The sequence below is a fragment of the Chiroxiphia lanceolata genome, chromosome Z (assembly GCF_009829145.1).
Source record: "Chiroxiphia lanceolata isolate bChiLan1 chromosome Z, bChiLan1.pri, whole genome shotgun sequence".
Taxonomy (NCBI): Eukaryota; Metazoa; Chordata; class Aves; order Passeriformes; family Pipridae; genus Chiroxiphia; species Chiroxiphia lanceolata.
Window position 1 is genome coordinate 13,248,936 of NC_045671.1, and position 23,281 is coordinate 13,272,216.

The 23,281-nt window shown below is 37.5% G+C and overlaps 1 protein-coding gene across 1 annotated transcript in view; it reads left to right on the forward strand.

Annotated features, from left to right (window-relative positions):
* The window catches only part of PARP8 (poly(ADP-ribose) polymerase family member 8), a 114,892-nt gene that overhangs the window by 47,640 nt on the left and 43,971 nt on the right, over nt 1-23,281 (forward strand). The window contains exons 3-7 of the mRNA XM_032676037.1: nt 7,664-7,701; nt 12,643-12,732; nt 14,041-14,114; nt 16,488-16,565; nt 20,874-20,968. Coding sequence (XP_032531928.1) covers nt 7,664-7,701; nt 12,643-12,732; nt 14,041-14,114; nt 16,488-16,565; nt 20,874-20,968 — 375 coding nt within the window. The remainder of the gene's footprint in view (nt 1-7,663; nt 7,702-12,642; nt 12,733-14,040; nt 14,115-16,487; nt 16,566-20,873; nt 20,969-23,281) is intronic.

Sequence of the window (23,281 nt, forward strand, 5' to 3'; positions counted from 1 at the left end):
GATTTCCAGTGGGGTCCTGAACAACAGCAAGCCTTTAAACAGATTAAGCAGGAGATTGCACACGCCATGGCCCTTGGACCAGTCAGGACAGAACCAAACGTGAAAAATGTACTTTATTCTGCAACCAGGGATAATGGTCCCTCCTGGAGCCTCTGGCAAAAGGTGCCTGATGAGACCCAAGGCCGATCACTTGGTTTATGGAGCCAAAGCTACAGAGGATCTGAAGCCAACTACACTCCCACAGAGAAGGAAATCCTAGTGCCTTATGAAGGAATACAAGCAGCTTCAGAGGTGATTGGCACAGAAACACAGCTTCTCCTGGCACCCCGACTACCGGTGCTGAGCTGAATGTTCAAGAGAAAAGTGCCCTCTACACATCATGCCACTGATGCTACATGGAGTAAGTGGGTTGCTTTGTTTACGCAGCGTGCCCAAATCGGAAACCCGAATTGCCCTGGAATTCTAGAGATCATAATAAATTGGCCTGAAGGTGGAAACTTCAGTCTGGCAGATGAGAAAGAAGAAGAACAAGTAGATTGGGCTGAGGAAGCTCCACCATACAATCAGTTACCCAAAGGAGAAACACATTATGCCCTCTTCACTGATGGTTCTTGACGTATTGTAGGGAAGAACTGGAAGTGGAAAGCAGCTGTCTGAAGTCCCACACGACAAGTGGCAGAAGCTACTGAAGGAGAAGGTGAATCGAGTCAATTCATGGAACTCAAAGCTGTTCAATTGGCCCTGGACACTGCCGAACAAGAAGGAAACAACTTCCTTCTTCTCTTCCGTGACAGTTGAACAGGATAGACAGCTGTTTTCGGAGGAGGAAAACACCTTTCTTGGGGAAGTAGTCTTTATTGTTAGTTTTCCCTGTGTGTATAGTGCTTATAGTTTTTTTTTTCCTGTGTAAATATAAAACCACCTTTCTTAGCAGCCTCGGTTTTGCAAGTTTTTTTTTCTTTCCCCCCCCTTCCCTCCTCCTTCTCCCTCTGTGGGGGTTGGACAGAGTCTCGGTGGACACCAGGCCTTCAACCAAAGTGCTGATAACAGTAACATTCTCCATTTGATTCAGATGCACTTTGGTTGCATGAGAGGACCAGTAGTTCAATTATTCTTAGTGACAAATGCAAACTATAGTAATTTTGATTCAGTGCTTCTGTACCCCTAGGTTATGTCAAGAAACGAAAGCAGTGCCATTTTTGACGCACTGACACTGCTCATCTCTCTTTGGAATAGTTCTAATCTGTCATCAGTGAATGTGCCTGGGACTTTTCGTATGTCATCACACACGCACATTCTCCAACATCCAGAGGAAAAGATTACTCAGAGTCACTTGTTACTCTTTTTTGTGTAATTCCTGGTGCATAATGGAGACTTTTGATGTATAGTCAAAGGGGCACGTGCATATATTTCAATTCTTTGCAAACATCTGGCTCTAGAAGCAAAAAATAGCTGTGACTGATGCTGGGTCATCAGTCGTCAGATAACAAGGATTACAGAAACTCATTGAGCTAAGGTGTTTTAGATGGACATTCGAAATGGCCTCTGTATCTAAAAAGAAATTGCTGAGATGCAGACATGCACATTCAAAGCATTTGAAAGAGTACTTGAAAAGCTGTTTAGAAATCCATCAGATTGTTTTAATCAAGAATCTAGAAAATAGTAGGATATGAAATGGTTCACAATCCAGTAGAGTAGCAAGCTGCAAATATTTAAAATAAAAAAAGAAAATAGTGCTCACCAAAATTTGCACCCTTTGGAATACATATTGAAATTTTTAGGAAAGGATGAAGTACTTGTTTCCAGAAATAACAAGTGTGATCTGGGGTCAGAACAAAATCTATAAGATAGGAAAATTCAGAATACTGCCATAGTTCTGTGTATGTTTCTGAATATGAGCTTCGGTGGAGCATTTCCTCAGCTGATATGTGCTGGGTGGAATGGAATCCTTCAAAAGCTCTGAAGTGGAAAAGCAAGATTATTTTTTCTGTAGTGTAATTGTATTGGTTTTTTAAGAGCTCCATTGAAATGTAATGAAGTGTTTCATGACACAACAGTTGTATATACTAAGTGATGAAGTAGTTATTTCATTTCTTCATACAGTGTCAAAACCCCTAACATTTATCATTCACTCAGAGTTGTGGCAGTTGAACACCAAATGGAGAGTTTGCTTTAAGTTTCTTTGTCCTGTCTATAAGTAACACAGGAGTAATTTTTGCTTATTTTTCAATTGCTGTTATTTTGTTTGTTCTGTTTTCAACATAGAATGAAATGGTTGTCTCCAGGCTGTGACTTTATATAAGACTAGTCTTTTGGTGGTGTCCGTTAAACAGAAGATATCTTTTTGCTATAGAAAATTGCTGCTAATGACTGCTGAGTCTCTTCTGCTGTTATTTGCATGCATGTAATCTATATACAAAATGGAAGAAAGACTTGACAGTGAAGCCTTTTGAAGTGTGTTTAAATATTAGTTTTGAATTGTAATTCTCTAATTTACATCATCTAATTCACATTAAGTCAATTAAAAAAAAAAGTGTTTTTTGTTTGTTTGTTTTTGTTAAGTAATCCAATTTTTTTGTGTAGATAATGCACCTAGTTTTTCATCTGGCCAATGCCTAAATGCCTTCATTTCCTATAAATTCTAAAGGCCCTTGTTCAAAGGTCAGCTATTTCAGAAATGCAATTTGAAAGTTTTGTTTGGGTGGAATCCCACAATATGCGTTCTGAAAATCATAATTTCCACCCTGTATTTGTGATGGGATTTATTGTCAAGCTATTAAATTTCAAACTGGATCTCAGAGTAGTTACTAGGAAAGATAGTGGCTTGTGTTCATGGTGAAATGCTTTTTTGGAAACAATTTTGTTTGAAGAAGACGGCTGGTCAGAAGTAAAGCAATATGAATGGTCTGGTTTCAGGATCAAATTGTGATCTTATTGAAGTAGAAGAGGAGGCTAAAGGCTGTGGCAATAATAGGAATCCACTGAAGAATTTGAAAGCATTTTCAGAGATAAGAAAACAAAGGCTTGAAAATGGGAATGGAAACATTTTCTGTGTAATTAGTGGACATTCGTGAAATGTTAATCTACTGTGGAATGTTATGTCTAGATACTGAAGATGAGTATGAATTTTGGGAGCTGATAGCTAGGAACTTGTAAAAGAATGCAATTTCGCTTGCATCTCCTCAACTGGACCTTATTCCTTTCCGCTGCTTCACTAGAAGAGAATGAAAAGATAATTTCTGTGTTGTATTGTACTTTCAGAAGTATTATGTAGGTCATTAAAAAGGCCCTTTGGTCCAAAGTTGTAACCAATATAATTTTATTTTTTGTATGAAAGTTTCAGTAATATTTTTTTCATCTCACCGTCTTGAATGGGTTAGATCTGAGATTTTGGAATATTGTAAACAAAAAATAACATCTTCTGAATTCTGTAGCTCCAGATGCATTAAGATTAAGGGAATCCTATTTACTTTCTGGTATCGTGTTACAGATTGGTGTTAGACTACTGTAAGACTCCACATGACAAAAAATCTTATTTCCTTTGTTCAGCAAGTTTGCAAGCTTGCATTAGGACATGGAGCTCTAGCTCTACTAGAGACAACTAAAACTGGAATAGAAACTAGATCACAGTTTCCACACTTGATAAGGGAGTAAGTCAGTTGTTGCCATGCAACAGAGCTGGTTGAATTGTCATAACTATTACATAGGCATAAATCTTAGACTTGTGCCAGATGCTTCACGCTGTTCCCGCTGTGCAAAACAGCTGGAAATTCAGCTTAAAGGATTTCTTTCCTAGAAAGAAACTATATCTAAAATCCGTAAAAGTTAAAAAATCCAAAAAAAGCTCTGAGGCATCGGTGGTATAGAGCTGAGATAACACAGAGTTGATGGGAAGCTACATCCAAGCTACAACATTACTGTTGTGGCTTTAAGGATGCATGTTGGATCCTAGGTTGTATCATGATAGGTAAAACTGCAGTTTAGAACTCAGGAAGCAGTCTTCCAAATTGAGGTAAGGAGGTGAAGCTGGTTCTTTTCCTTTTTATGAGTGTGCTTTATCAAAGTATTTTTTGCTTTGCTGTCTTTTTCAGTTTTCACAGATATTTTTCTTTACCCTAGAGATGCAATTTGGGGGTAGCATTTTGTCTGGTAGTATAATCACTTTGGACTCTCCACTTCTTCTTAACTAGCTTTCATAAATTATAGTAATGTCAAATGCAGGCAAATCTACTTCTTTTATATTCATTTGGGACAGATTAACATGAAAAATAGCAATTACATGGTGCATCCCTGTCTACCTGATGAATTATTTCTCCAGTGGAGATGAACCATTGCAGAATAATCTTTCTGAAGAAGGAACAGATATGGTTAAAACACATTGGAAATGCTTACAGTGAGACCCCTGTGATTAAAAGTGTTACTAAGCCAAGGCTGTGGATGTTAATATTATTTCTAGCAATAACAAATTTACATTAAAAACACATAAGCAGTGAAACTTGACAGTTTCCACTAATTTCTCACATGGTGCTTTACTGTTTGTTAAATAAGAAAAATTTTACTAGGCCATTTCTGGTATGAAGCTTGTTCTGAGCTTACGGGTCGAGCAACATACGTACTGCAGGATGTCTTCTGCAGTGGGTCTGGGCTGATAAAACAGGAATAGCACCATCATCAAGGCTTTGTTTACACTCAAAAGTTTAGCTGTGTTCGTGTAGCTAAAGCAATATAACTGAACGAGCAACGGTGATGGTTAGAATGTGTTTATGGGAATGGAAATAAATTATAGTGCTATAAGCTGTATTTAATAACTGCAATAAGGTTGTACAGAGGAACTGCATTGCCAGAGGGGAAAAACCACATCTCTCACTGGAACAATCATGTTGTACTTCTATGTGAGGGCCAGGCCTAAATTAATTCCAGTTGCATTTCTGAGTACTTAAATGAGAAAACTGCTTCAGTAAAGGCTTTCTCTGGATTTGAGAGGATTTAACACTGAGAGGTGTTGAACTTCTGCATCTTTACTTAAGTCTGTGCACATTAAGGTGCTGTAAGCCATCACAGTCCTGTGTTTCTGTCTGGGCTCTAAATCTCATTGAAGTCAGTGAGAGAATGCCTGGGTGGCTACAAGACAGAAGTCCCTTAAGAGACCTTTAATAGCCTTGTAATATCTTGTTCTCTGGCAAATCATGTGCACAGTCAGTGGGAAGCAGTTTATCCTGAATGCAGAAAAATGTGTCCAAGTGTGATCATATGTGACAATCACAGAGGTGAGCTGAGACACAGATCCAGGTTTTGTTTTGTTCATTAGTTTTATTTCTGCTTTTTGCTTCCATAGTCCACGCATAACTAACACAAGATGACAAGCCCAAGCAAAGCACCACCACCTCTCTTTGGTGCTCAAGCCGTTTATTCTTCCTACTGCTGGATTTACTGGGTACTGGATCAGACCTTGGATTTGAACAGTCACCACAGGGTCTGGTTTGAGACTATTTCTGACTTGCATTTTCACAAACCTTTTTATTTATTCCATCTCACAAGATGGAATAAATAAAATGGTATATTTTTTCGTTACTAGTTTCCATTTAGCATTACCACAGAAGTTGCTGCCTCGGATAACTACATGATGAAGAAAAACACACTTCCATAGAGTTTCTGCACATGTGCACATAGAGTAAGTCAAGTACAGCTTCAAAATGAGGTTAGGTTGCTACAGGCTTTACCCAGTTGAGTTTTGAGTATCTGCACTGATGGAAGTTGTGTAACTCTTCAGCCCCTGTTCTTGTTCTCAGCATTAAAAGAAACCCATATATAGAAATTCTGGAGGCAGCAAAGAGGTGTGCAAGCAGCCAGTCTAAAAGAGTAAGATTGAAGTTCCGCTTTTGGTAGTGGAAGGAAGAAGTCATGATAAGAAAGGCAATACCTAGAACATGGGTTTTGATGAGAACAGACCCTCAGTTGACAGCCTGGGTTGGTTTTTTTTTTTGGTTGTTTTTCTATAGCACAGAGCAAAATTCTCCTTATGTGACCACAGTGAGATCAAACATTTCTTTATTTTGGAATATTTCCCCATTTAAAATAGTGATATTTTACACCATGACAGATTAATTAGATTTAAATAATCCAGTCCTTAGGGAAAATACTCCACGATGAGGGGATACAGATACTGCCTATTCCAAATGTCTAAAAAATAATTAAAAGAGAAAAATAATAAAAAAAATGTTGAATGTGTACAATGATGGGATTTTAGCTGGTTTGACAGAGACTGTCAAGAGTTGTGTGACGAAATCTGTGCTCAACTGTAATAAACACTCCTTCTACTTCAATTTATATGAACATTTGCAGATGTTGAAGAAACAGGCATCTTTGCCTCTTAATCAAACAATACATAAAATAATCTAGAATAGATGACATGCAAAAACAAGTGACAGAGCTGTGTGGTAATAGATTGACTTACGGAAGCAAGTGGGAGGGACCTACTTTTTCATATTGCCTCTTACAGTCACTGGACTGTGAAAGTGGAGCTTGTTTAACACAAGCCCATGAGAGAGAAAAGTTAAAAATCATACCTGGCTTCAGTTTCTTGTCTACATGGAAGCTGTATTCTTGTCCCTTAGAAAGATCCCCTGAACCAATTCTCAGCACTTTTTCATGAAGTACAAGAGAACCCAAAATTTAGTAAGAGGACTGTGCCACCCTGCCTTTGTCTGCTTAACTCACTACAGACATGAACCTGTACTATGTATTATTTATATGAGTAAGTTGACACAGTTTATAGGATTTAGAATTGGAAATAGCATGAATTATGCAACAGAAAGCTTTCAATGTGGTGCAGAGTTGAATGTGTTTAATGCAAAAATGAAGATGCACACTTAAAACCAGAAGGACTTGATGGGTAGTTAGATAACTGAGCAGCCTATTGGGTAGTTAGATAACTGAGCAGCCTATTTGTCCTGCTCTCAGAAGCGAGTTTAGTGAAGGTCTCCCTGGGTGGCAGGGAAAACAGACGTGGACTGAGCTGGAGGATCAGGATGGTGTGTTTGAGTGACTCTTTTCTGATGAGGTTGATTCAGGTAATCCACATAGTGAAGCTACCCTTTAGTGTGACTGTTGTTCTTCCAAATTTGATTTGAACGCAGCTTGACCCAAAGGTACAGATATGACATAAAATGTGGAATTTTGATAAGAGAACGGAGACCAAGCTATCCAGAGCCTTTGCTGAGACTCACAGGAATGTACAAAAGTGCCTCAGACAATGAGAAAGGCCCCCTGCTGAGTCTTGAGTCAAACCCAAAAGCCAGATGCAGGGAAAACTGGGCTTTACTAGTTTTGGTGTTCAAAGAGTCAGTGACTTTTTTTTTAATAATACATACAGATATTGTGAAATGTTACCGTAAAGGGAATTTAGCGCTGCTTTGATACTCCTTTTAAGAAGGTTGAAATCAGGGTGTGCCAATTTAATGAAGTAAGCTTTCACAATGATGCTCTTTATTTTCAGCTGAGCACTTCAGAAGCCATGAAAATAGCTCTTACCTTCTGTTCTGGAAACTGTCAAGAACCTATAAATAGGCATAAAATAATACAGGAGCAGGAAAAAATGTTATGCCAGGAGTTAATGTTGTTGTTTCTAATTTTGTTGTCGTTTCTTTTTCTTTTCTTTTTACAGTGTATCCTATTCAGTGCATGTCTCTGAGGATTACCCAGGTACAGTGCAACATTCTTGTACATGAGACATGTATATATGTTCTACAATTTGCTGTATTCAGATGGAAATATCTGAAAGGGTGTTAATGTCTTCCAGGTGCATCTTATGCTAATAATTTTCCATTAGTTAGAATATTGTCAGTCATTTCTCCTTTTCAGGCATCATTTATCAGATGGGTCAGGGTGAGAACACAGGTTCACAACTTTAGAGAGACTGAGGCTTGTAATGCTTTCCGTGTCTGGAGCCAGCAGTGACAGGAGTGAGAAAGTGCCCTGCCTCTCTTTGGCATGGTAGATAAAGCTTGATCTTCAAGAATCTGAGCAGCCTGGCGCAGGGCCAGCAAAGAACTTCTGCATTAGACCTTGATGAGACTACTCATGTTCTCCAAGATAAGCCTGTGGACTGTGCATTGATGCATCTCAGGGTTAGTTGGAGCCAAGAATCCATGCAAGGACCTTCAGTAATGTTACTTTGCAAAGCTGGGTTGGCAAAAGCATTTGTGTAACCATGCGGCCAGTCTCAACAAGGGGAATTATTCTTAGGAAAGACAACCAGGTAGTAGCAAAAACTAGTTTTCAGGAAGCTTATTTCCCCAATTTCCTTCACAAAGAGACTGCACAGGTACTTCAGGCAGCACAGGCTATCAGGAACAGAAGAGGGATGACATGTGCTGTGCAATTAATAGTACATGGTAGTACTGTCGGGTTGCACCACACTATGCACCTGTGATTGTTGAATAGTGTAAGTACCATGAATGATATTAAACCCTCTGTACTTTTTTGATCTTTGTCCGTAACATCTTTGTACTTTTTCTCAAAGAAATATTTCTTGTTTCTTTTAGAAGCTCTAAAGAAGTATGACTTTGATCTCCTTCACTGATGAGCAGCAGACTATGTCTGATCAAAACACCAGTGTTTGAAGCATATGCACATATATATTTTTAACAAATAAAAACTAGAAAGAAAAATGATACTAATATTAGTCTATTCAATATGTAGAAAGGGGGAAAAGTGAGATTCAAAAAATGCACATTCATAAATTGATTTACTAATTACTCCATTGGGCTGACAATGAATGGAGAGAAAAATGGTTGGAAAAAATCTTCACCATGTGTTATTAACAGTTTCTTCTACTAAACATCACAAAATTTTACCTCTGGGAACCCCTAACTAAATGGCAAGCTGGAGCACTGAACCGGCAGCAGTTACTCCCACAGCATGTGAGATCTCATTTCCTGGCAAACACTTCTGTCTGACAGACCTCAAATTTCCCTTGTGAATGTTATTTGCAGCATGTCCCAATGGCCTACAAGCCTGAGTGACTTTGTTGGCCTTAAAACCTGATGAATATTCTCTGCCATCACCCATTATATTTTAAAGGCAGATAGCATTTGAACGTTTCACACTATAGCTAGCTTGGAGCACAAAGTAAACCTGCACGTCTACTAGTTAAAATCCAACCCTTCAAGGCTTTGGAAGACCTGATTTCATTCACATCTCAAGGTTTTGCAGGATGTATGTGTGCTTCATGTGAAGAGGTTTGTTAGGAATGCTAATAACTTTTTACCATTTTACAGCTTTGATCATAAAATACTTATTTTGACCTGGTGAACCAGATTCTTTGTCTCCTGTCTTTGTCCTAAATTTCTAGCTTAACATTACTGCTGACCATGGGTCTGTTCTCTGGCATGTGTTTTAAGGGATGTTTCAAGGAGATGTCAGGGTGCGATGGTGTCGAGTCTGGGAAGCTCTGTCCTGTTGTCCTCCTCAACAGGAAGGTGTTCTTCAAGTGCTGCTGCTCGTTGATAGAGTTCAGAGCAGCACGTGCTCATCAATAAAACTTTATAGTGCAAGGTTTAAGTCCATTATCGCATAGCTATACCAGACTTGTATCCAGTGTAGTTTAAGAGTGTGTAATACAGAGTGGATTGAATTTGTAAATCCAGGACAAGGCTGTCATAGTTGATCATCAGATAAATTGCTAATGCATGCAATACATATATGAAAATAGAAGTTGTGAAGTCACTATACAAATGATGTTGATTCAGCTAAAGTGATACCACCAGAAGTAAGAAGAGCTTTGAGTAATATGAGTAATATGCACACTCTCACTGTCTGCATTGCTCTTGTGTATGCAGCAGCACCATCTTGGTACTGATAACTGTGTGTAGCTGTTGCTGAATTGCTTCTTAAAGCATCAAATACAAACAGCTGAGCGTTAAATTGTACCTATGGAAACTGTAATGTGACATGACAACTTTCAATAGTGGAAAGTGTTTGAAAGTTTCATAATTGTGAATGAAAGCTAAAAATGTACTTACAAAGGCACACTGCAAACTTAGCAGGAATAGTGCTGAGACAGTAATGTCTGAAAGTTACATATCCATTGCTGAAATTGTGAAAATAGAACTGAAAAGTTTAGTGGCAGGTAATAACAATTCCAACAAAATAGCTCTGTAACAATTTTCTCATAACATTGACACAACTGTTGAAAATAATACTCCTAAGTAGCACTTACAGAATATAACATCAATGAGTAGACTAAAGTCCTATTAATATGAGAATATCATGACTCCTGCAAGAGCTTTTACAGCAGCAAGTATTTTGCTAATGAATATATGTTCAGAATTATTTGTGTTGGCTGACATAAACTTGTAGAACTGCTGTAGTCTTTTATCCCACTGATTTGTGTGTTACATACCTGTTAGCAGAAACATTCTTTTCTTAGACGTCATTAGACTGCAGCAGAGACGGAGAGAACCAGTTTGGCAGCAAGTAGTTTGCTGCATCCCTCCACTTAAGGTCTCCTCTTAAGAGGAGAGGTGTTCCTGAGTGTAGTGAGTTAGAAACTGGATGTTGAAGAAAACAAACCAAAGCCAATATCTTAATTTCAAGTTTCATCAGATTGATGGAAGATAAAAAAAACCCCTAATAACTGCCAAATAGAAAAGGAAAAAAACGCCAACTTGGCAGTGAAAATCATTATCCAGCTGCCGAGAAAGAATGACAATGGACATAAAAACATAATAAAAATCTATAAAACCTATTACTAAGCAGTCTTTTTTTCCATATATGTATGTGTATTTGTTACAGAACATACTGCTTTTCCTAGGTTTTTTGTACAGCAATAAGCTGTAGCACAAGGATTTCCTTTCTCCCATCCTTATATATGATGTTAGATATATTTAGAGCCAAATGGTGTCCTCACTTACCCCAGCTCATTAGACTCTATAGCAGTAACTTGCACTCTCCAGCCTGGAAAGGGATGGACCTGTGTTGTTTATGCCCAAAAACTATCCAGCATGGTGAGGCTGACACTGAAATGATGACAACAAGGTGGAATATGCAAATAAAGGCAAGACAGGTCGTTCTGGAGAGTGTAAGATGCAGCTGTCCTGGAGGCATAGCTCAATGCCTCTCCTGCTAGCAGACAAAAGTGGGAGAAGGAGTGAATGCTGGCAGAAGAGACCCCACTTAATTTGCATGATGTCATGGCTCTAAAACATGTCCCTGTGCCCAGTGTGCAGCTGAGCAGACACCAACTCAGCTGATGGAGCAGGTTTTTGTGCCCACTGGAGTGCCCAGGAATCGATGTTGGCCTCCTGCAGCACTGCCTGCACACAGTCTGTGTGTGTTGAGCCAACCACAGATCACTCACAGTGCCCTCATGGTTCAGCATAGGAGTGGAAGCAGGCAAAGGTGCAGGACAGTGTCAGACTCGGCAGATGCATGTGAACGTGGTAGAAAGGCTGTTTCCTAGGTGGCCAGGAAAACCCCAGGACCCATTTGTGTGTGGCAGTGTGGCTGCTGTTCTGCCCAGGCAGTGTGGCACACCGTGCAACGAATGGCTGGCAGCTCAGGCTCCCTTCTGATAAAGGTGGCTAAGAACTGCTGTGATACAAAGGATGATATTACTGAATTTTCCTCTCAATTAATTTTAATGTCTTTAACATTTTACTGGAAGCACCTGGGTCAAAGGCTTTGAGGTTGCAGCAGTATGTTTGAAATTACTTGTGAGTTCATGAACTTTGCTGATGTGGAACTGGGTTGTTCAGAATTGTAATAGATAAGTCATTCTTTCAGTTCTTTTATTTGTCTCTTTATCTGTATTATCTTAATTGTCAGCCCTTCTGCTCTAGAGCACAAGTTTCAATTCAGCCCAGATCATTAGAAAACAAAATACCATTACTGTCATAGGCGGTTCAGCAATACATGCAAAATTAGCTCGTGCAGATAGTACACAAAATCTTGCTGCTTCTTGTTTGTTGTTGGTAAACGTTTGGTTGGAAAGCAAAAAAAGCAGCCAAACAAAAAAAACCAAACAGAACACAACCCTCAGCCTAATCCCTATATTTTTAAAGAAAATTTGGAATAGACTTATCATATTCATATCCATACCTAATGTTTTTGTTAAGTGGGATGACTTTTTTTTTTCCTGAATCAGGCACAGGAAAGGTTATCCACTGATTAGAAGACACTTCAAACAACCTTTGTGTGACTAGACAAAATGAGGCATGGGTATTTTTCATAATTGACTGTTAATACCCAGCTCTCAGTGCAGCCTTCACTCTACATGGCAGATCTAGCTTGAGTTTTAGTATCAGGCATAGAAAAAAAACAGAGAACAAGTATTAATTTTGGAAGAGGTTGGCCACAGTAAGCCTTGTGGTTTGGTTCAGAGCACCACTAGGTGTGAGTCATAAAAGCCATGACATTGAACTCCAGGGGTTTGCTTTATAAAGGTTGGGTCTGAATCTTCCATTCTTTCTTTTTGTTAACAATCTTAAAAGAAAAAAACCAAAAGCACCAGGAAGATAGTGCTTAGCTCCCCTAACCATCTTCAAAGTGGTTCCTTGTGGTACAAGGGTGGGACAAGAAACATGGGAAAGGGTTGGCAGAGCACAGTGGGACTTCACCATGCGAAGTGTTTTTCTTTTGTAGATAACACTTATGTTTCCAGTTCTGATAACGATGAAGATGTGTTAGTCACAACAGAACCAATTCCAGTAATTTTCCATCAAATTGCTACAGGTAATCTTATGTCTGGATAGTTTTATCAAGTTCATACTTTGTGAGGAAAGACAAGTCCACACTTAAAGGGAGATGTGTTAATGTGTACAGCTGTACAGTTTGCTATTTTCTCACAGTCTTGCAATAGTAAATTATCCTTCTTTTGGAACAGAAGAAATTAAAATACCTCCTTGTGTAGGCAAATGTATTTTATTCTTTTAATATCTTGCAGCCTGTGCTAGAGAAATTCCCCTTGAATAGTTGGAGGTCCTTAATACTTCTCAGTTAAAAGGTTTTGTGTTCACATGCTTAAAACTTCACTAAATCTTCACCATTGTAGATGAAATAGTCTGTAACTACCATTGCCTCTGGTGAATTATTTCAGGAAATTTCAAACAAAATGGTTCAGCTGTTTCTCTAAATTAGACTGTAGCAAAACGATATATTTTTTCCAAATGATTTTGGAAACCTCTCATTTTAAATTATTTCCTTACTTTTAAAAACTATTTGATACACAGAAAGGTATGCTTGTCAGGCATACAGGCATTTATACTATATATAATAAAGGTTTGTGCATATTCCACAGAGACTTTTTATATTTTAGCAGATAAATTCTCAGATTGTTTTAGGTTACTGAAGAAACTGCACAGACAGTCTTAATTCTGGGAGTTCTTCAGATAGGGACACTTGACTTTGTACTTTTTTTATTATTACTATTGTAAGTCTGCAGGGCTTTTTTTTGCATATCACAGAGTTACTTTGAATTCCACTGGAAGACCAGTATGATCTCTGATGACCTGTCTCTGATCTCATTTTTAGAGATGTAAATCAAGAATAATTTTATTGAAGTGGGTACAGTGGCACACAAACAAAATAACAAAATCTTGGTATTATAGTCAGAAGTTTGAAATTAATTTTACTTGCAAATACTTCTTTAATTTGAAAAGAAATGAAACCCATCATTTAAAATAGAGTGAAACCCCATGTTTTATATGGAAGATGATCTGATTTAAGTTTCATGAGGGGTTTTGATTTTTCATTCTTTTATAAATTATACAAAATTAATGAATGATGCTAAATTGTAAATCACAAATTGGCAAAAACAGATCTCCTGGGTGAATCAGCTGAGTTTCAATTCACATTTAAAAACATGGGAGGTAGGGGCTTCCTAATTTTAGACTGTTGCATTGTAAACTCTTTGATGCATTTCATATCTGTAACTTTTTGTTCCTTATTTGCTCTCCTACTGCAACTAAGAATTCCAAGTCTGCTTATGCAAAATTGTTTCACATTTTTTCACGTATATTCCTTATTTTCTTTTTTTTAAAGAATTAATAAGAAAAAACAGTGATGTCAACTATTGCTTATCCATAAAATCAAAGTTACAGAGGGAGAATGGAGAGGTATGTATTTCTTGTATGCATATTTTTACAGAAATTATTTTAAGAAACAGCAGTAAATAATAAAATATGAATGGTTACCACAGACTTCCTATCAAAGTGTGCTTATGCAATCTGTACATGTTTACACATTTTAAAACCTGAGCATGTTTCATGTGTGGATGAACCAGCGATTCACTTAATTATGATAGAAATTCTCCTGCTGTCCTAGGAAATGTGGTTTTGACGTTTATATAATTTTTTCTGTTTGACAGTGGTGTAGACCCTATCTGACCTAAAAATACAGCTCTCCTGGAGAAATAGATTGTGATCCCATTACCTTTTAGCCTGCTCTTGCACATAAGACCACATCCCAATTATTTAGCTCACTGCTTCTTCATGCAGCCTGCAGCAGTCCCACTGGAAGCTCTAGACCTCTACTTGACTCTCCTCACCATAAGTAGGGTCTTGAGTATTAAGGTCTTCCAGTCATGGTTGTATTTATGCTGTACCTGGTGCTAATCACTCCCTGACCAGTCTCATTGAGACATTAAGAAAGCAGTGGCACTAATGTGAAGTCTGCAAGGCTTGACAGTGTTATGGGCTCAAAGAAAGTACCACATAGGCTCCTACTTCAAGCATTGTCAGGAACTTAGGTGCTTGAGTTAAGATTTCCTTTGATAAGATGGATGCTGTTTCTTGACGACTGTGTTTAAGGCTATGATCTGTATTTGACCTTGGAAAGGGAGGATAAGCATGTCTAGATGCTGTATGCATTGTTAGTTTTTTTTAGTAAATGAAACCTGATTTGATGTAAAAAACTGCACTGAAAATACTTTGCTTATACTGGCTCATCATTGTATTCAGTGCTCTGTGAACATGGGAAAAATTCGAGTATGGGAAGAATTCAGCCATTTGATTAAAAGCCTGAGATATAGTTAGCTTCTGTGGGACAGGATGTGAGCTTTTATTTTTTTTTAGTTGAGCAAGGTATTTAAATGTGAAAGTACTGAAAATAAAAACCCTTTATAGAAAGTCTCTAATACTGATCATTTCTGTTGGCTACGCAGTTGAAGGTTTGGTTAGGATATGATTAGTTTTTCACTATTCTAATGTGACAGTTTGGAATTTTTGTTCAGTTGAGTCCTGTTCTAAAACAGATTTCCCTTTGAGCTAAGGTTATTCTAAACCAAAGAAGAATAAAGCAATTTTATTTCTTTTCAGTGAAGTAGAAGCAGAAATTATTTTTATATCTTGTCGTACAAAATTGCGACAAGATTGGTCAAAATACAGTTTTTATGCTGTATATATACATACAGTGAATAGAGCAGAATTTTAAAGGCAGAGATAGGGAAATGGGATTATGATGTCTGACCATAGAAATTGTTGATATGGGTATATTTTGACATTCATGACTATGGAATTTAGGGGTAATGTCTGTTATTTGATTCATACATCTGATTTCTGTTCCATTACAGTAGTTCTGTGCAGGACATAAATAAAAAAGAAGCAGCTGTCACATCATGTTCAGATTAAAGTGAAGAATTGCAATTTTAACAGGTGGTCTTTAGGGGTTCCTAGTCAGCATAGGTCATAGAAATAATGTATGCATTGTGGGAAACAAGAATTAATGTCTCAAGCAATTGCATAATTATAAGAAAAGGTTCCATTCTTGGGAAACAGAATATAACATTTCATCTCATGCTGAGTTGCAGTCTGTACCATGATCAGTTCTATTTACTTGATGCAATTATTCACAGGGCAGCTTATTTAGAGCAGGTTTTACTTAGGTAAGCATATGACTTTCTAATCCTTAACTTTTCACTGTCTCAGAGCACAGCTAGTCAGAAAATTAAGTTTGACCTTTTCTGGCATCAGCATGGACTTTCTGTTAAAAAGAGTAATTAGCCAGTGGTATGTCAGTTTTTCACAGAAGGAAATGTTAGATATTCTGTGTTTGGAATTGAATTATTTCCTTAAAGTGTTTGAGTTCATTTACAAGACTAAAGTAAAATAAAATTGCTAGGTCGCTGAAACAGCAAAAGAACTAAGTCCAAAACCAGTCTTGTTTAGCAAAAGCACAGAGTGAAGTATCCCTGCATAGTCTGCTGAATTATCCAGTTCTTTAAAATACCACATTGTCTCTGTAGCCAGACAAGAATTATTGCTCCAATATATATTCAGGTATTTTCATATACCCTGTATTAGGTGCTTGTTTTCTCTGATATTTCACTATTCTTAAAACCAGCCCTCTGGAAAAATTATAATTAAAGATCTCTTAAGAAAGGATGCTGTGAGTTTATTTGTAAAAAAGTAATTCTTGTAGTTATATTTAGAGCTATAAATGCAAGATCAGCATATTACTTTTATCATTGTTAACTTTCCTTTTTCATTAAGGAGTCACGGCACAACAGCACAGTTGAAGAAGACTCTGAAGGAGATAATGATTCTGAGGAATTTTATTATGGAGGGCAGGTAATGCAGAAAACTTTGCACGATTTTCAAAAAAAGTAGTATTTGAAAGTTCTTTTGGTTTTTCCATTATAAATTTATGATATTTCATTATGTTATGGATAGAGTGCCATGAGTATATGTACGTAGTATTTTGTAGCAAAAATATTATGTTATACTTTATCTCAAATTCAAAATAAGACTACATTGTTTACATCTGCAAAGCTGTTAGAATGGAAAAAGTAAATATTCTCCAAGAAGCTTGAAAATAGAAGCTAGTTCCTTACTTCCAGGAAATAGCTTATCCCATAATTGATACAAATCTGGCTGGGAAGGCCAGCTGGATCCAAATCTGTTTCCTTCTGGAAAACTGCCATTTTTTAAAGTCAAGACCCCTGCATTTTAGTGGTAAAAATTGTTATTATAAAACAGTTTTGGTCTAGGCAGTTCTTCTTCTGAGCTCTACAGTACCATTCACCTTGAAAAATGCAGCATATTTTGGATGAAAGTACTGCTCTATGTCTTTCCTTCTTGTTCCCTCAGCAAAATTAATTATTACATTCTCTTATGTGTTGGGATGTAAAATCTTTTCACACCTTTTCCTTTCACAATGTGCTTCACACTGCTAGGCTCTTCATGCAGATTTCTTATTTTTTAACCTAAATGTTTCCCCAAGGAATCATTCCTCACTTAATGTTATTAGAACTGTTTATTTCGACGAACATTTTAACAAATTATCGTTGCTGGTTATGAAAGTTGTCGCTGCCTCAGCCTTGAGTCTGAAGCCATCCGTGCCCTGGATGCAGAGCCAAGGCTGCAGGAGCATGCCAGCAGTGCCAGCGGGGTGGGTCGGTGCAGAGAGCGTGGGATGCTGATGAGCAGGACATCGCTGAGCCTCTTCTCTTGCAGAGCCAACAGTGCGGTGGGGTTTGAACACAAAATACGTGTCAAGGTTCTTTACAGTTAAAAAAAAAAAAAAGGCATGCCCTTGAAAAGCTATTAAAAGTTATATTGAAAGTGGAACTGAAAAAATGTATTTTCAGTGTCAGAAATAACATGGGGTATTGACTCACGTTCACTTTAGAAATTACTGCAGGAATTACCTCCCTTCAGCTGCTGTCTCCTACAGCCCCATGCTGGCGAGTGCTGGGGAGGACCATACACATAATTCAGTGCAAAGAGCAATGTCTTATTTTAATCTGCCTGAGAGGAAAAAGCTTCTGATCTTGCCCTGTAGTGATGAGTTGTGTGTGCTGGCTTCATTTTTCAACTCTGAAGAAAGGGCAGTAACCTCACGGTGAAGGAAAAGGCAGAGAACAGCTGGGAGTGCTTGTTTCTTGAACCACAGCTAATAGATTTGGTAAAGGATGCCTGCCAGTGCCCAAATGAATGAATAAATATTAACACTGCCTATGAGACATGAACACAGAGAGCAAGCAGTACATCATTTTGCAAGGTGTGAAAGAGCTGTGTAATAGGCAAGACTAGTTAGAATTCAGTTGCTTTATATTAAAGTCGAAACTGCATTATATTGCGTTGTCTTCTTTTTAAGGTAATACATTTAACTGAAGGAATTGTAACTGGCAAAAAAAAAATTAGGTCTGCAATAAAAATAAAATATCAGATGATTGTTAATGTCTTGAGTATAGAATATCCAAAGCACAAAATGTGGAGAACAAGGGGTGGGGGGAAGCATCACAGAAAGTGTATTTAACAAGAAAAAAAGAGGAAATTTTGAATTTAAAATTTCATGGTCAAAAAGACAAAATTCTAAAGAAGACCTGTAGAATTGAAGAAAATACTGAGGGTTCAGAAAATAAATAGCAAATCAGGTAATGAACAAAGTCCCTCAAAAGATAAAAGGAACAATCCTTTTTCAAACAGTGTTTGTAAGATGTTAAGTGAGCACCAGGTGTATTGGAAAGACAAAAGAGTTGACTGTATGTGTGGGGAACAAGCAAGGCAAGCTCCTTCATTTTAGACAAGTATGTGCTGTGTCCACAGAGAAAGGGGACAAAAATAGTCCCCTTTAGCAACTAGTGGGAAGAGATGCCAGTGTAATTGTGTGCAGTACAGTTGGGAAAGATGGAGGGATGGATAATTCTTAGCATTTCTGAATGGTTACAGCTTGAAAGACATGAGAGCCATTGATGATTAAACAAGGACCATGGAAGATGGGAAATGGCATTTGATGGGCGGTGAAAAGAGCAACCTTTTGCTTGTAAATTAAATGTTTGTATTCACTTCCTAGGCACCTGCTTGTAATCCTCCCTAAGTATTTAATGGATAAATACTTTAAAGTAGCTAAATGGTTCAATGGCCTAAGACCTATTGATTTTGAAAGGGATTTACATTTGTAAATCACTTAATCTCCTTTTAAAAAGAAACGTTTTGTCATTATGTGGGGCAAAATAATCTGAATAAGGCTTTATATTAAAAACTAAGACTTTCTAGACACAGATCTTTCAGTCAGAGCAAAGTTACCATATTTTTTAGCCTTTATATTCACTTTCTCTGCAACTCTTTGTTAATTCTTGCTTTGAATCTCTATATTCTGCATTTGCAAATGAGAACCAGAGGTGAAAACAGTAGTACTACTGCCTTTGGCTCTCTCTCTGCCTCCCTATTGTTCTTCAGTTACAGGACATACTTGAAAATGCAGAAATACAAAACTCTGACACTCTCCTCTGCGTACATCAGTGTGTCTGTGGCACTAATTCAGGAGTGAAAAGTACCATACTGTGATCTTAAAATATGCCAGAACATTGCTTTGTTTCCTTTTTGAGTTTATAGCCTCTTAGCATCAGAAAATAGATAACAAAAAGCATTATGTTGAGCAGTTCAGTGTTCTGCATAGTATTCCTTTTGGATTTTACTGTTATTGATGCATAAGACTGATTTAAAAATCTTGTTTAGGACCAACAAAGTTAGCAAGTGCACCCCAGCTGTGATTTGTGAAATGATTGCTGTGCTGTCTTTGGAAGCAGGACAGCAATTATTTATGCATCTTTAAAGAATTCTTCTTTGAGTAATGAGCATGTTAAAAGGATTGGTTTCCCCCTACTTAAAGTGAAAAAAAATTACAAGATTTTCTTCCCGTGCTTTTCTACTTGGAAAATTGTTCTAACGTGCCTACCCAAACTAAGGAAGGATATTTTATAAACCTTCTGATACGAATATCATTGACACCTCTGATAAATACATGCCTATGGTATGCTGATGAATTCTGTGCCTTATATTTGAAGAAGTCTAATCAAATTATTCTTTACTGTTTTCACATATAAAAAAGTGATCATCTGATTATTATTTTAAAACTATTGAAATTTAATTAGATTGAAACGCACATCTCTAAATATCAGAGCTGAAAGTGTCACAGCACTGGTTTTCTACAGATTGAGATGTACAAATGGAAGAAGCAGTAGTGCAGTTGGATGCAGCTTTGCAATAGCAAGAATTGTCTGCAGGAATTCGTCTATAAGGATATAGATATGTGTACGTCTAAAGGGATAAATTAAACTCTAGTGCTTTGCTCTCTGAATTTGTCAAAGGTACAGAGCAAATCCTGCACTCATTTTTGAATTTGTCCAAATCTAGGGAGTTCATTGACTTCTATGGAATTACTGTCATTCTAATAGTTATAAAGAAGTAGATTTAGTATCGCACAATCAAGATTATATTTCTTGAGAAGAAGGTAATAATGGGCAGATTTTTAATAGATTGTTATGTGCCTAATGAGGTATTTTTGATCTTGTAGAAGAGAGGAGGATATTAATTATTTTTAGTTCATATATTCCAACCAAGCCAGCTCACAAGTTTTGCTTTATATTGTAAGCACAAACATAACTTTTTCCATTTTTCATGTAGAGTTTGAAAAATAAAAAAGAGGTGGAGGTGTTGGTGTCTGAATAGGTGTTTCGTTACACCTAGTGTATGTAAGAGTGAGACAACAAGAAAGAGTGAGCAAACCTTTGTCCTGTAGTGGTTGGACTGGGATGATAGGACTGGGGAGATTTGGTTCTTATCCTGCTTAACATTTTTGAAATACAGAAATGTCCCAGAACAAACTGTGGGACAGAATAGGAGAGATAGATGAGACTCCACAAACAACAGAACCCTCAAAACTTTTCAAGGCAGAGGTGCCTGCTTCGAAAATCTCATTACTTAGCAGAATAGATGGCCTCAGTACTTCAGCTAATCAACACTGTCTTTTCTGAGCATGGCATTAAGGAATCTTAATGCAATATATTTTGCAGGGGGAACTTTCAAGAGCCTAGATACATGCCAGCAATGAAATAAATAAGAACTCCCAAGATATTTTTCTTTCCCCAATAGGTTAGCTATGATGGAGAACTTCACAAGCACCCACAGCTGGAGGCTGATTTGACAGCTGTGAGAGAGATCTATGGACCTAATGCAGTATCTCTCAGGTATGTCATTGACCTTACTGTATTGTGGAACCTTTAATATTTTGGATATTGAGTTCCATGTGGACCTTTCCTGATTGCTGAAGCACTAGTCTCTTCTGGTGAAGAAGTGCAGAAAGCACGTTGTGTCACAAAAGAAAGGAACGCTGCAAACAAGCAATAATGCTGGGTTTTCATTTTTTTTGTTTAGGTTTGGTTTTTGTTGTTGTTGTTGTTGTTCAGTGTGGGTACAAGTGGCTGTGCTGAGAACAAGCCCTGGAAGTCTGTTCTGAAACATCACTGTCTTTTGCAGTTCTGGTGGTATTTGATCAGGTTGTTGTATTTTGTTGAAAATTACTAATCGACATTTCTCTAAATCCTTGTTAAACTCATTTTCTGTCATGCTCTGTATATTGCCCTGGAGGTGAACAAGAGGAATGATAAGAGTTTTAATAAATATTTTCCTTAGGGAAGGACTGAAGGAATTGGATTTGTCTAGTCTAGAAAAAAGAGAAGGAAAAAACACAGTAACAGTTTTTCTTCTTCAAAAAAGCTGTTTGTAGGTAGAAGGAATGATCAAATGTTCTGTATTGTCATCATGAGAGATAATAAAAAACCTAGAATTTCATTAGAGGTTAGGGAAACTTTCTAACTGTGGGTATCTAAAGTATCCTACACAGGGAAGTGAATGGAACCTCAGTCAGATATGGATTGCTAAGAGTAATTACACAAAAATTCTGTTGGACATAGATAAGCATGCATGATTCTGCCATAGGGCATATCTATATGATATTTCAAATATGCTTCAGGTATTTATAACTTTATTTTCCATCTGTGCAATCTTAATAATTTCATAAAAATAACAGGTAGGCAAGATGTAACAGACCTGTCCGAAGTATTGCAAGGAAAATATTGAAGTTGTCATACAAACCAAGTAATAAAATGGAGATAATAATCTTAGGCATACATATACTACAAGTAATTATTTCCATTAATCTCTAAACAGTAAGCTGTGTCATTTTGTCATAAGAAGAGAGAACATGCCTACAACTATGGTGTACTCCACCTGTTCAAATTAAGTAGGAATTTACTACATTTCGAGGACCTGGGGAGTTGTGTGTGGGTTTTAAAAAGTGGATAAGTTATCAGTTGCCAAACTGATAACTATGGAATTGAGAATACTTTGATTATAAGTTTCCTCACACTCCTAAAATTGAAATATTGTATGTAACCTTTCAGAAACTTTAATGCATCTAATTTATTGAATCAACTGTTTCCCTGGAAGCATTGTGATCCCCTTGAGCTCAATGTAGTAGAAATTGGCTTCTGTGACTGCTTTTGGCATGTGTAAAACTTGAATGCTTCATCCACTCTATTAAGGTTCAAAATACTTACAAATTCTTGGAATACTTACAAATTCTTGGAAATGAAAACCACAGGATTAGGCATTCAGTTTCATCACTCTGCTGCAGCAGAGTGAGGAGAGAGAAGTTTGCATGACAGGGAGGTCTACTAAGATGCATATTTCCCAGAAAGTTGACCCTCTTTTGCATAGTCTCTTGCTGTCACAGAGTCAGCTATACGTATAAAAGTTAGGTTCCTATAACAGCGTGATTTTCAGCACTGCTCTTAGAAATCTGACCGCAAAAGCCATGAGAAGGTGATCCATCCAACTGATCCAGACTCTTCTGTATCTCTTTACGTTGTTTATGCATTGATGGACAGAGGACCTCTGGGAGCTTCAAAAGCCAGTTGCATTCATGAAGTCATTTTAAGCAGGAGATCATAAGCTGCAGGTGTTGGAATAAAACATAATTTCTTCCTCATTTTCAGTTTGGGAAATTTAAACTAGAGTCAGCATCATGTTTCTAAAATCCATCTTCTGAGATGGTGGTGTATTGGGGTGCAAAGGGATTTCAGTGAATATGGAAGTTTCACGGTTAGAAGTAATTTTTATCTTACTCTTTCTTCCACTAATACTTCTGTTACATTAGTTCAGCTGTGCTTCTGTTTAATTTACAAAACTATCCTTGTTAACAGCCTTTTGAATCTCAGTCAGGTAGGTAGCACCAGCCCACATTCATAAATATTACTTAAGAGTGCATAACAATCTTTGGATCTTCTGGAAAATGAACAAAAAAACCTCATGGCACTGTTGTGTAGGGTAGTGGCTAAGCCATTCAGTAAGTGGAGAGCTCACTCACTGTTTCAAAGACACGTTTTCAGTGAATTGTAGGAGCACAGCAAGTGCCTCTACAGTTCTGGGTGAGGTGACACTGGAGGAGCTGTAAGCGTGACTGAGAAGCCTCCTGTAATACAGCCCTGTCCAGCCATTCA